The 15,109-nt window shown below is 34.9% G+C and overlaps 1 protein-coding gene across 3 annotated transcripts in view; it reads left to right on the plus strand.

Annotated features, from left to right (window-relative positions):
* The window catches only part of MXI1 (MAX interactor 1, dimerization protein), a 92,846-nt gene that overhangs the window by 30,125 nt on the left and 47,612 nt on the right, over positions 1–15,109 (plus strand). For 2 of the 3 annotated variants that reach the window (XM_068961352.1, XM_068961353.1), the window contains exon 3: positions 14,501–14,530. The exons of the other annotated variant lie outside the window; for it this stretch is intronic. In XM_068961352.1, coding sequence (XP_068817453.1) covers positions 14,501–14,530 — 30 coding nt within the window. The remainder of the gene's footprint in view (positions 1–14,500; positions 14,531–15,109) is intronic. 3 annotated transcript variants of the gene reach the window in all.

Here is a 15,109-nt window from a genome sequence, read left to right on the forward strand (position 1 = left end):
AAGTCGGTGATGCCATCCAGCCATCTCATCCTCTGTTGTCCCCTTTTCCTCCTGCCCCCAACCCCTCCTAGCATCAGGGTCTTTTCCAATGAGGCAACTTTTCGCATGAGGTGGCCAAAGTATTGGACTTTCAGCTTCAGCATCAGTCCTTCCAATGAACACCCAGGACTGATCTTTAGGATGGACTGGTTGGATCTCCTTACAGTCCAAGGGACTCTCAAGAGTCTTCTCCAACACCACAGTTCAAAAGCATCAATTCTTCAGTGCTCAGCTTTCTTCACATTCCAGCTCTCACATCCATACATGACCACAGGAAAAACCATAGCCTTGACTAGACGGACCTTAGTCGGCAAAGTAATGTCTCTGCTTTTGAATATGCTCTCTAGGTTGGTCATAACTTTTCTTCCAAGGAGTAAGCGTCTTTTAATTTTATGGCTGCAGTCACCATCTGCAGTGATTTGGGAGCCCAAAAAAATAGTCTGACACTGTTTCCCCATCTATTTCCCATGAAGTGATGGGACCAGATGCCATGATCTTAGTTTTCTGAATGTTGAGCTTTAAGCCAACTTTTTCACTCTTCTCTTTACCTGTCTTATTTATTGCAGTAAAATAGTGAAGGATCTTGAACATATGACAGATGCTAAGAAGAACTAAAGATGGAATGGATTAATGAATATTAAGCAATGATTCCTTTTTTATTTCTTCCAGTTTTATTAAGATATGATTGACCTGCAGCACTATATAGATTTAAGGTGTACAACTTAATTTGACTTAAATACATCATGAAGTAATTATCACAGTAAGTTTAGGGAACATTCATCTCATATAGATACAAAATGAAACAGAAAGAATTTTTGTTTTCTTGTGGTGAGAACTCTTAGAATTTACTGTCTTAACAATTTTCATGTATGTTGTACATTACCTCCCTGATACTTACCTTCTAACTGGAAATTTATACCTTTGACTTTCTTCATCTGATTATCCCTCCCCTCACCCCTGGCCTCTGGTAACCACAAATATGATCTCCTTTTCTATGAGCTTGATTGTTTTTTGAAGTATAATTGACTAACAATACTGTATTAATTCCTAGTGTACAAAATAGTGGTTTATTATTTCCATGCATTACGAAGAGCTCCCCAGTTGGCACAGTGGTAAAGAATCCCCCTGTTAATGAAGGAGATGCAGGAGTTCAATCCTTGGGTCAGGAAGATCCTCTGGGGTAGGAAATGGCAGCCCATTCCAGTATTCTTGCCTGGAAAATTCCATGGACAGAGAAGCCTGGCAGGCTACAGTCCACGGGGTCACAAAGAGTTGGATGCGACTGAGCACACAGGCACGCATACGTTACAAAATGATCTCCACAGCAGTGATTGCTTTAAAACTTGAAATAAACCAGTAAGGAGTGGGGAGTGTCACCTCCACTCCTGCTGCAACCAGAGCAAGAATTCAGCTCTCCTGCCAACCTCTCCTCCCTTACTCCCTTTGAGAACCACTTTTTTATGTGATATATTTCCTTTAGACAGTAAGGTTCTTTGAAATAGATACACGTATAACATCTATGTTTGCTTCTGGTACTATAGCAAAGAATGGAGTGTATTAACAATGGAAATTAGTATCTATGGGCTTTCTGTTATGAGTAGTGCTATTAATTATGGTACCACTTGGCTTTTTTTCCTTCAACAAGTATCTACCAAATGTTTATTTCATGCCTGAGTCCTTCCTAAAATACTGAATTACAATTTGGAAGTCAAATGATTTAGGAAATCACTGATATTTTTTCCATTTTTAAGGATTTTTAGAATGTTGAAACAGTCTAGATGATTAGTGGTTTGTCTTTTTAAGTGTCTTGTTTGAACTTTTGAAAATACATTTAAGAGTGTTATTTTTAATCTTCACAATCCTCTGTGGTTTCCATTATTGCTTTTTTTAACCTAAGAAATGATTATTTCACAAATATTATATAACTTTAGTATGTATTAGATGCATCTTAATTTCTGACACTAAGAATAGAGAGCTGTTATCTTTTATTTTACATTTATTTTTAATGTTTAAAAAAGAGTATATGTATATATTTTTAAAAGTTACTACTACTTGGATTATAAAGAAAAATAACATCCCCCTGCCTCATCTCTCATCCAATTTTTGCTTCCTAGAGGCTGCCACTTCCAATTGTTTAACAGTTTCTTCTGCTGTTTGCCTTCATATTTCTAAGTTATAAACTTATCCTGCCTGTTATCTGTTGACTTCCTGTTGTGAAGATGATTTGACTGTACTCTAAACTGACAGCAGATTAATCATATGCCAGAAATGAAAAAAAAAAATTAAGTAGATGAAAAGTCCAGATAGTCTCCAAATCACTTATGTTTTAAAAATATGCACTTTCTAGTATTTTTATTATTAGTTTTCTGGAATAAGAAAATAATGTCTTAGTCTCATTCTTGAGTACTTTGCGGTAGATTAGAGTATTGCCCCAATTGCAAGATGACATTTATAACTTAAAAAAAATGTTTTGTTGCAGTGTAATTTCTATACAATAAAATTCCTCAGTTTTTAGGTTATGATTCAGTGACTTGATGTGTATAAAGTCATACAACTCCCAAGACAGTTATGATACAGAACTTTTTTTTATCACCTCAAGCATTATTATCTCATGCTCTTATAGTCAGTTTCCTGTCTCCACTTTCTGATCTGTTTTCTGTCACTATAGTTTTTCCATTTCTAGAATTTAATATAAGTGGAATCATTTATATACTATTTTTGTGTCTGACTTTTTTCACTTGGTGTAATATTGTCTGAAATTCATTCATATTGTCCTGTGACTCAATAGTTAAGTCCTTTATATTGCTGAGTCCGTTGTATGAAACTACCACGGTTTAATCATTTACCAGTTGATAGACATTAGGTTGTGCATAGTTTTTAGCTATCATAAGACAAGATGCTATATAAATTTACAAACAGATCTTTCTGTGGAAGTGTGTTTTCATTTTTCTTAGCTACCTAGAATTCTGGGTCTCATAGTAACTGTGTGTGTAACTTTATAAAGAAACTACCAAACTATTCTCCAAAGTGGCTGGACCATGTTCCATTCTAACTAGCAGTGTAGGGTGCTTCCAGTAACTCCAAATCCTGGAAAGCACTTGGTATTTTCAGTCGTTTAAATTTTAGCCATTCTAGTAGGTGTGTCATAGTATCTCACTATTTTACTTTGCACTTTCCAAAGTAATTCTGACCATTTTGTTATGTGTTTATTTGCCACTGATATATCTTCTTTGGTGAGGTATCTGTGTATATCTTTTGCTTTATATTATTGAGTTGTTTGTTTTCTTATTGTAAGATTTCTTTGTAAATTCTGGATACAAGTTCTCTATTACATATGTGGTTTGCAGGTGTTTTCTTCTCAGTGGTTTGCCTTTGTCATTTTCTTAATAGTGTCTTTTGAAAAGCAAAAGTTGTATTTTTTGATGAAGTTCAGTTTACATGTTTACCTTCTAAAGTACATGCTTGTTATGTCCTAAAAAATCTTTGCATAATTCAAGATCATAAAATTTTTCTTTTAATGTTTTTATTCTAGCAGTTTTATAATATCAGTATTACATTTAGATCTAAGATTAACTTAGAGTTAAATTTTTATAGAAGGTGTAAGGTAAGAGTTGAAATTCATTTTTTGGCAAATGGCCATCCAGTTGTTTCAGTATCATTTATTGGAAAGGCATTTCTACACTTAATTGCCTCGGCATCTTCATAAAAAATGAATTGACCACATATATGTGAATCTATTTCTGGACTCTCTATTCTGTCCCATTGATCTAAATATTTATATTTACTACAATATCACACTATCTTAATTGCTGTAGTCTTTCTAATAAGTCATGAAATAAGGTAGTGTAAGTCTTCCAAATTGGTTCTTCTTTTTCAAAAGCTCCTTTTACTATTGTAGGTCTTTTCCATTTTCACATATATTATCAGATCTGCTTTTCAGTTTCTACCACAAAGCCTACTGGAGTTTTGATTGAGATTGCATTGAACTGATAGATTAATTTGGGGGGACTTGACATATCTGAACAACGTTGAATCTTTTGTTGTGTGGACATGGTATATCTCCCCATTTACTCAGTTATGTAGGGTGTTTTTTTTTTTAAATTCAACAGTATTTTGTAGTTTTTTATAGTATGTGTAATGCACATATTTTGTTGAGTTAATATTTGTTACAGTAGTTAATATTCTTTGATGCTGTTGTAAATAGCAATTGAATTTGGTATATGGCCTTTATAAACTGACTTTGCTGAACTCACTTATTATTTCTAGTAATTTGCATATTCCTTAGAATTTTCTAAATATACACTATATAATGTTGTTTACTCCAGTATTCTTCCATGGAGAATCCCATGGATAGAAGAGTCTGGATAGATATCCCATGGATAGATAGAGGGCTACAGTCCATAGGGTCACTAAGAGTTGTACATGACTGAAGTGACAGCACAGCACATTAAAGCCATTTTTACTTCCTTGCCATTCTGTATGATATTTATTTTTCTTGCCTTATTTCATTAGCTAGGACTTCTAGTACTGAATAGAAGCTGATGAGAGGAAACATCCTTGCCTTGCTTCTGATAATGGGAAAACATGTGTTCTTCCACCACTGAGTATAACTGTAGTTTTTTTGTAGATGCCTTTTAACAAGTTGAGGAAATTCCTTTCTTTCCTAATTTGCTGAAAGTTTTTTATCATGAATGGATGTATGAATTTTGTCAAATGCTTTTTCTTCATCTGTTAAGATTATACTATGGGTTTTCTTTTTTATTCTGTTAATATGGTTAACTACATTGAGTTTTTTTGAATCTTAAACTTCTTGCATTGCTAGAATAAACCCTACTTGATCATGGTATATTTTGCAATACTGCTGCTAACCATCTCTAGTTAGCAGACTCCACAAGTTTAAGGGTGCACTCCCCAACATGAGTGACCTCACTACAGATGCCAGACATGAGTTCAAGAGTTCCCAGCCACCCAAACTTCTGACCAATTGGCTACAAATTTAGGTGTTCCCACAGCCACCTCAGGTTCAGTAGTCTACTAGAACTACTCATGAAAGTACTATATTTATGATTTCAAGTTTTATTATAAATAATATGAATCAGGACCAGCCAAATGAAGAAATGCATAGAGTGAGGTCTGAGAGAGTCCTGGGCATGAAACTTTTGTGTCCTCTTCCTAGAGAATAAGAATGCCCTACCCTCCTGGCAGATTCATGTATTCCTCAACCAGTAAGCTCATCTGAACCTTGGATTTTAGAGGTTTGTTTTTGTTTTCCCCATATTATTATGCAGTCACAGTTGATTGAATCCTTAATCATGTGATTGAACTCCATCTCTCTGACCCTCTTCTCCCTGGAGGTTGGCTGCTATCAGTTGCTTAAAGCCCAAATACTCTAATTACATGATTGATCTTTCTGGCATAACTAACACCTGATTTAAAATCATTTCTTTAGCACAAACTCAGTTGTGGTCCAAGGGCTCTGAGGAAATTCCTATAACAGGAAATTTCAAGAGTTCAGAAGCTCTGTTCTTGAAAGTTGAGACAAAGACCAGGCAAGCTTTTTTTTTTTTTAATTGTAAAACTGGTAGTTTCTATAAATGTGCTAGTATTTTGTTAAGAATTTTTTGTGTCTGTGTTCACAAGGGAATGGTAATCTGTGGTTTTGTTTTTCAGTGTAATTTGTCAAGTTTTGATATCAGGGTAATATAATCCTGAAGATGATTTGGGAGATGTTACCATTTCCTTTATCTTTTGAAATATTTTCTGTAGAATTAGTATGATTTATTCCATAAATGCTTGGTAAAATTTGCCAATGAATACTTCTGGGCTTGGAGGGTTGTTTTTTGTGGGCAGGTTTTTTATTATAAATTCAATTTCTTTAATAGATGCAAGACTATTCATGGTTTCTGTCATGGTTTCTGTTTCTTCTTGAGTTAGTTTTGATAATTTTTATCTTTCAAGAAATTTGTCCATTTCATCTCAATGTGGAATTTATTGGCATAAAGCTGTTCATAATAGTATCTTATTATCCTTTATTGTGTGTTGGCTCTGTAGTGATGTGCTCTCTTTCATCCCTGATAATTGGTTTGTTTTGGGGTTTTTTGTATTGGTAATTTTTGCCTTTTTTCTTCATCAGTCTTTGAAGAGGTTCATCAGTTTTACTGTAGGTTTTTTTTTTTTTTAATCAACTCCTGGCTTTATTGATACTCTCTCTTGTTTCTTGTCTTTTATTTTGTTAATTCCTGTTCTTGGCTTTCTTATTTCTTCTTCTACTTGAGAGCTTTTCAACTCCAGTGCTATTGACATTATAGACCAAATAATTCTGTTCTGAGCATCATTGGATGTTTAGCAGCATCCCTGGCCTCTCCCCACAGAATACAGTAGTATCTCCCCAGTATGATAACCAAAAATACCTCTGTACGTGCATGCGTGCTAAGTCACTTCAGTTGTGTCTGACTCTTTGCAACCCTATGGACTGTAGCCCACTAGGCTCCTCAGTCCTTAGGATTCTCTAGGCAAGAATACTGGAGTGGATGTCCATGCCTTCCTCCAGGGGATCTTCCCAACCCAGGGAATGAACCTGCATCTCCTGCAACTCCTGCATTGCACACTGATTCTTTATCACTGAGCCACCAGGGAAGCCCAAAAATATCTCCAGACATGACCAGATATCTTCTGGTGGGAAAAATAGCCCCCAGTTGAGATCCATTGCTCACCTTCTGTAGGCTTAGTTTGGTTCTTTTCAGCATATTCAAAAGCAGAGACATTACTTTGCCAACAAAGGTCCATCTAGTCAAGGCTATTGTTTTTCCAGTAGTCATGTATGGATGTGAGAGTTGGACTGTGAAGAAAGCTGAGTGCCAAAGAATTAATGCTTTTGAACTGTGGTGTTGGAGAAGACTCTTGAGAGTCCCTTGGACTGCAAGGAGATCCAACCAGTCCATTCTAAAGGAGATCAGTCCTGGGTGTTCATTGGAAGGACTGATGCTGAAGCTCAAACTCCAATACTTTGGCCACCTCATGCGAAGAGTTGACTCATTGGAAAAGACCCTGATGCTGGGATGGATTGGGGGCAGGAGCAGAAGGGGACGACAGAGGATGAGATGGCTGGATGGCATCGACTGGATGGACATGAGTTTGAGTGAACTCCAGGAGTTGGTGATGGACAGGGAGGTCTGGCGTGCTGCGATTCATAGGGTTGAAAGAGTCGAACACGACTGAGCGACTGAACCGAACCAAACTGAACTGAAAGGTGGAAGAATTGATTTTGTAGTCCACCCCTGCCTCCTACCCCAAAGGATTTAAAGCTAGAAACATTTTTTTTCTAAACACTGCTTTAGCTGCACTCTGCAAATTTTGAAATATTGTATTTCTTTATCATCCAACTGAAGATACTTTGTTTTCTTTGTGATTTTTTTTTTAACCTGCAACTTATTTCCTTCCTGTATTTCATTGGGTTTAAGTTGCTCTTCTTTTTGTAGTTTCTTAAGGTTGAAGTTAGGCCATTGATTTTTAGCCTTTTTTTTTTTCACTAATAGAAGAATTTAATGCTAAATATTTAAAAGTACTGTTTTAGATACATCCAACAAATTTTAGTATGTTGTGTTTTCATTTTTCAGTTCAGAATATCTTCTAATTTCTCTGTCATTTGTTCTTTGTCGCTTATTTTCTAAGTATTGCTATTTTCCTAGTTATCTTATTGTTACTGATTTCTACTTAGAGAACTTACTCTGTATGATTTTAGTACTTACAGCTGATTTTTACTCAATTTGAATCGTGTTATTTTTGAAAATTTTTCATCTTTTTTTGAAAATGTACATAGAAAAGTATAAATCCTAAGTGTATAGCTTGATAAATTTTCACAAATGTGAAGAAATAAGATATTATAGACTCACTGTCAGCCCTACCCCAGGTAACCACCAATCTTCTTTTGATACCATTAGTTTTGCTAGTTTTTTACTTTATTTGAATGGAGTTAGGCAGTATGTATTTTTGTGTCTGCCTTTTTCCATTCAGCATTGTGTTGAAATTATGAAAGTCATCCATGTTATTCCATGATAGTTGTTCATTATCAGTGCTCTATAGTATTATATGAATGTCTCACAATTTATTCATCCATTCTGTTAGGTTGATGCAAAAGTAATTTCAGTTTTGCATTGTTGAAATTTGCCATTTGATATTAGAATACATTATTAAATAAATGTCATTATGTTATGCATCATTTTAATGTGCATTTCTCACTTCTTATATTTTGCTAATGACATTGCTGTTTATTTTATATTTATTTTAGACTATGGAAATTATGTTAGGCAAAAAGCAAATTTGAGTGATTTTCTTATTTGAGTTCAAAATGTGTTGTAAAGTAGAGGAGACAACTCACAATATCAACAACACATTTGGCACAGGAACTGCTAACGAACATCGAGTTCAGTGGTGGTTCAAGAAGTTTTGCCAAGGGAAAGAGAGCCTTGAAGATGAGGAGTGCAGTGGCTGGCCATCAAACGTAGAAATGACCAGTTGAGAGCCATCATTGAAGCTGATCCTCTTACAGCTACATGAGAAGTTGCCAAATAACTCAGCATCAATCATTCTACCGTCATTTGGCATTTGAAGCAAATTGGAAAGGTGGAAAAGCTCAATAAGTGGGTGTCTCATTAGCTGACTGCAAACCAAGAAAATTGTCATTTTGAAGTGTTGTCGTCTCTTACTCTACACAACAACGTTGAAGCATTTCTCAACCAGATTGTGATATGCAAAGAAAGGTGGATTTTATATGACAACTACCAAAGACCAACTCAGTGGTTGGACTGAGAAGCAGCTCTAAAGCACTTCCAAAAGCCAAACTTACACTAAAAAATGGTCATGGTCACTGTTTGGTGGTCTGCTGCCAGTCTGATCCACTGCAGCTTTCTGAGTTCCTGCGAAACCATTACATCTGAGAAGTATGCTCAGCAAATCCATGAGATGCACTGGAAACTAAAACGCCTCCACCTGGCATTAGTCAACTGAAAGGACCCGATTCTTCTCCACTGCAAGGCCTGACTGCAGGTTGCACAACCAACACTTTGAACATTGAACAAATTGAGCTACAAAGTTTTGCCTCATCCACCTTACTCACCTGAGCTCTCGCCAATCAACTACCACTTCTTCAAGCATCTCGACGACTTTTTGTAGGAAAACTGCTTTCATAACTAGAAGGATGCAGAAAATGCTTTCCAAGAGTTTGTCAAATCCTGAGGCATGATTTTGATGCTACAGGAATAAACAAACATTTCTCACTGGCAAAAATGTGTTGATGGTATTGGTTGTTGGTATTGGTAATAAAGATGTGTTTGAACCTAGTTATAATGATTTAAAATTTATGATCAGAAACCGTAATTACATTTGTACCAACCTAATACTCTTGATGGACATTTCCAGTTTTTGGCTAGTATGAAAAGAATGAGTATTCTCTTGTGTCCTTTAACAAACATATGTGTATATGTGTGTGTGTGTATATATATATATATTAGATTGGTATATGCTTGCAAGGGAAAATGCTGAGTCATAAGATATGCTTATATTCAACTTTGATATGTAAGTTATTAATTGGAGTTATTGCTATGCATCCTTTTTAGGCACTTGCTTTTTTATGGTCTTAGTTGTTGTGGTTGTTTTTGTTATTGTTATGAAAGAAGTAGTATATTTCTTATTTTCCCTATCTATAGTATTAAAGTTTTACTGTCTTTAATGGTTTTTTAAGAATATGTATTTAAAACATTTTTTTAAATGATAGAAACAAATGTATAAAACTCCTTCTTTGAAATAATTACTTTATTGGCAGTAAGCACGATTTTCTTCTAGTGTTCTTCAAACTTTATTAACCACTTATACACCACTAGCAGCAAAAAATATACCTAATATATTTGTATGTATTCACAATTTTATACATGTATTGCTGTACTAGTATTTTATAAATACCAGAGTATTAAGGTTATGTATAAAAGTGAAGAAGAAGAATAAACAGAAATAGAAGTTTTACTATTCAGCTAATTCTTTTTCAACCCCCTTCAGGTATATACTTTGGAGACCTCTGCTCTAACAGAGCTGAAGTACAAGCTTTAGGATACAGTTAGAAAATACTTACTTAGCTTCATAGAATGTGTTTTTTCCATTGTGTGGAGGACACCATCCCTTAGGCACTTCAGGGTTAGAAAGTAAGTGAAATGAGAATGTTAACAAATTAGGGCTTGGCTCATTAATCCAACAAAGATAGAGGTCTTTTCTTTTGTTGGAAGAGAATATTAATTCTGGGAATGGGGTCTTTTATTTTCCTTCTGTGGTAGTACTAGTCTCGAGCCAAACAGTACCATTTTGTGCAATTTCAATTCTATGCTTCGTTTCATTGACTGCCACCAAACTGCACCCTAAAGAATTAAAAGTTTATGTATTAGAGCAGTGTTGTAGTCAATGAAAAATCACAGATCTGATTGAGATAATGACTCCCATTCAAATAGGGAATGTGTTACCATGTCTCTTAAAGGGATGTTATTTGTGAAAAAGATTATCTGTGATTTGATGATAAATAATAGAAATGTCTTTATTCCTGTCCTTGGAAGTTGTTAAGCATTCAGAGGAATGATGTCTGAAAGGAAGACAGTTCATAGGGTTTACTCTCAGAGGTGCATTTTTGTTAGGAGAAGAAAAGTGTGCTAACCAGATGAATTATTCAGAACATTCCAGCTTTATAGGGAATTTATCATAATGGACTATTTTAATGGCATATTATTGGAAAGGCTTGGTTGGACACATAGGCTCAGGGAAGCAGCCTCAGGAAGGTTGCTTCTGCGTGTGCTGGGATGTGACACATTCAGCTACTCTGTTTGCCAGCATTGTTTGGATCATTATTTTCTCCATGTATGTATAGTTAGACACCTTCCTCTCTATCGTGCTTTCAGTCTTCTAGTGTCTTCACAGTCAACTAAATGATCAAAACACTTATATTTTCCTTTAGTTTCTTTTTAACTCATTATTGTTGTTTGTTTGTTTCCAGGCTAATTCCAAGTGTTACTGAGAACTGTCAATTTGTTGCCCCATGTAATATGTTTAACATTGTGTTAGGTAGTATATTTTCAGTCTTGTTAAAAATAATAAGAATATTTGCAGGGGCTAGCATTGACTGAATACTTACTATATGCTGATGCTTTTACATTACTCTCTAATTTTCAGAGTAACCCACCCAGTCAAGGCATGTGGTGTTACTCCACTTTTACAAATGAGAAAACTGTTAACTAGAAAAGTGAAATAATTTGTTCCAAGTTCTACACCTAATGTGAGTGATAGGGCTAATGTTTAAACTCAGAACTTTTTTTCCATTTTTATTCTGTGGCTTTGCTTTGGACTTCACAACTCAGCTTGTTTTGCTTCTGCTGTATCCTTTCCACACTTGAAATGTCTTCTCCCTACCAGGTCTAGTTTCTGGTAGTAGCAAAAGCCCCAGACGAAATGCTCCCTTTTCTAAAGCCCCATTTTCTGAGAGCCCCATTTGTAAGTAAACACTGCCTTCTTTAAACTCCCAGAATAGTTTGTGCCTTTCTTCGTATATTTATTTTGCCTAATTTATTTTACATAATTATTCCTGTATATATCTTAATCTACCAGCTAGAGACTATCTTTGATTCCTTGCAGCCTAAGATAGTTTTGAACATTGAAAACGTGCAGTATTTGTTGACCTGATGTTAGAGGCAAAAATGTCATCAAAATAGGAGTAAACACTACTGATGGATTTTTCTAAAAGTTGAGGGAACATGGCAATATGATAAAGATTAGTATATATGTGATCATTTTTGCTTCTTGGTATTTGGAAATCTTGTTAAATTTTACTAGTGGTATAACTAGATATGGCATGTGTTTTCTGGTTTTGTGAAAAAGTTCATATTCTTAGCTATCATTTAATATTTTTTAGGAAGAAGATAAATAATAAAAATCCGAGAGAGGTGGAAAGAACCTGCTGTTTTAATTTTGTTCACAGCAGTGATTCAGATAACGTTCTTTTGGTGCTAGCTTTGATAATAGGTTCAGTATAATACTGGAATTCAGCAGTTGGTTATCTTTGGGTATGTATCTTTTGCATTTAACACCATATGTGGGATGCCATACTGTTTGGAATAAGTATATGATAAATACCTCTCTCTAAATAGATTGTTTCATTTATTACTTTAGAATTTCATTGTTTTTGTTTTGCTTGTTCTGAGTTTTCTTTTCAGTAAAAGGCAATTAAACCAAAATTTACTCACCAAGTGGGGATGTCTTATTTTGGGAAATTTTTATTATTGATCACCCTTTCAAATTTTGAACAATGTTTTTTGTTTTAAATCTCTTTAAAATATACCTATTACCTCTTCTAACTTATTTAGTTTGACATTTCATTCAAACAAGAAAGAAGTTAAACCTGTTTATAAATACTTATATGTGGTAGAGATTTGGATATAATTTATTTATTGAGTTTTGAAGTCTGAGTTTGTGTTATACTAAGAAGCCTGTGTTTTTATAGCTTCTTCTAAATCGTACATATCCTTGCCATCAATTTGGCTGCACTCTTAAAGCATCCTGAGATTTTTTAAAATTTCTCTCTTTTGAGAGAGGTGTTTTCTTATTAAGATAATCTGTTGAAAATCAGTCATTTTCATCATGTGTCACTTGGACCTTATGGTAATGCTCAGAAAGCAAAAGGTGGACAGTAGACAGTAACTCAAAGAAGCCTTTTGGCTCTTGAACTAAGACAGTGAGTAAAATTTCCACAAATTATGAGACTGATAAAAATATTGTTGAAGTTTAGGAATTTGATTATTAAATATCCATTAGAATAATAAATCAGATTAAAGTAATCAGTAATGAAATATTCTGAAGGCTTTTGACATTAATCAGAATACACTAAATGATTGAAGTTTCAGTTTTGATGTTTTTGCTGCTGCTGCTGCGTCGCTTCAGTCGTGTCCGACTCTGTGTGACCCCATAGACCGCAGCCTACCAGGCTCCCTCGTCCCTGGGATTCTCCAGGCAAGAACACTGGAGTGGGTTGCCATTTCCTTCTCCAATGCATGAAAGTGAAAAGTGAAAGTGAAGTCGCTCAGTCGTGTCCGACTCAACAGCGACCCCATGGACTGCAGCCCACCAGGCTCCTCTGTCCATGGGATTTTCCAGGCAAGAGTACTGGAGTGGGTAGCCATTGCCTTCTCTGCAGTTTTGATGACAAGAACTTAAATTTTTCTTTATAAAATTTTGTTATTGTTAATGCTAAATTATTGTAAAAATGTTTGTTCAGGAGAATTTAGTATGACATTCTATTAGTTAACTTTAGATCAAGTTTATTTTGTTGTTCAGTGTAAACATGTATATTTCTCATTACAATCTTATGAAGCAAATACTGTTATTTTCCTATTTCATAGATGATAAAGCTGAGCACAGAGAAATGAAGAGATTTTTAAAAAGCCATACAATATTTGATCCAAGGCAGTCTGGCCTTAGAGTCCATGCTCTTAATCTTTGCTTGTCACTAAGTTAAGAAATTGGGGTTTGAAATAAATTAATTTTAAAAAAAAAGGAAGTTGGGATTTGGAGTAAGAAAGACATGGGCTTAAATCATGGCTGCAACTTAAAACTCCTAGGACAAGATCATGTCTTTTTACCTCTCAGAGTGTCAGCATTCTTGTTTATAAAACAAGGGGTGTTTGGAGGATAAATGAGATAATGTATGTTACTGTTGAGCAGACACTCAACTTGTTCAATAGATGGTAAGTAATATTATAACAAATAGTTGTAAGTAAAATGAAAAAAGTCACAAAGACAACCATTGTTAGCATTTTGAGGTATATCCTCCCAGTCTTTTAAAACTGTGTTTTTTATTTTAGTAATATATCTTTTCTGTTGATGTTGTTTTTTCCTTATATGATATTTTTGGTTTATGTTTCACACAGAAAGAGGCTTGAATTTGTCTGTATCGCTTAGCAATAAGGCAAGCCTGTTTCAGCTTCTGTGCTGGCCAAAACTTTTTCTCTCCCTGTTTATGAGTGGGTAAATAGAGATAGAAGACACGGAAGTACACACACTGTATTTTTTTAAAAAATGAAAGAATGGGATTATGTTTGAATTAAACTTTCTGATAGAATGTCTACAAACCACTAAAATGTAGAACCCTGGAAGTGGGCAAGAGAACATGTGCTCATATTAATTTTATTAAAAATAACAGTGAGATTCTAATTTCAAAATATTTAGTTGTTAACTGAAAACGCTCTATCTGAAGTCTTAATGAACATAGACTACTACCTCTTGATGAGTGAGATAGCTAGAAGTCTGTCCATATATTGCATTGTTAAATTCACTCAGTGAATTTATTTAGCAATACCTAAACTAACCCCCCTTTTTATAGCCTTAGCAACACAACATGGCTAACTCTCTTTTCCCCCCTTTTTTCCCTCTCTTTTAGGTCTACACACAATGAGCTGGAAAAGAATCGGTGAGTCAGTGATGAGGTGTAGCTTTCATATATGTTAAAAAGCAAACTCAGCACTTGACCTGTGAAAATATAATATTACATATGTAGTTAAAACTTTTTTACATGTGTAATATATCATAATTTTGATACATGTGTATTATCTCCCAAAAGTAGTAAGTTTATGCTGTCTAAACTGGAAGACATAAACACACTTGCAGTTCATTTGAATTTTGGGTTTATGTTGAGCCTCTTTTTATCTGTCTTTGGAAACAGGTTAATTGTGATAGGCTCATGGCTTAAATGCGGTCTTGCTAAAGGATTAGGTTTCTGCAGTGTTGCTAATAACTGTTATGGCAAGTTGTAGGACACTGAATTTCTCTTTCCTTGCAGTTTGTTCTTTCATTCATTCATTTATTCATGCATTCAACAAATCTTTTTCAGGAACCGTCTATATGTCAGTGCCAGGCAGGTATAATACTTTACATAAGGAAGACAAGAATGTGTAAGGCAGTTTCTGACTTTAAGGAATTTATAGCTTCCTGCAGGAGACAGATAAGTAGTTACAGTACTGTGTAGTGTGGTAAATATGATGATAGAGAA

Source organism: Capricornis sumatraensis, chromosome 23 (assembly GCF_032405125.1).
Source record: "Capricornis sumatraensis isolate serow.1 chromosome 23, serow.2, whole genome shotgun sequence".
In the NCBI taxonomy this organism is placed as follows: domain Eukaryota; kingdom Metazoa; phylum Chordata; class Mammalia; order Artiodactyla; family Bovidae; genus Capricornis; species Capricornis sumatraensis.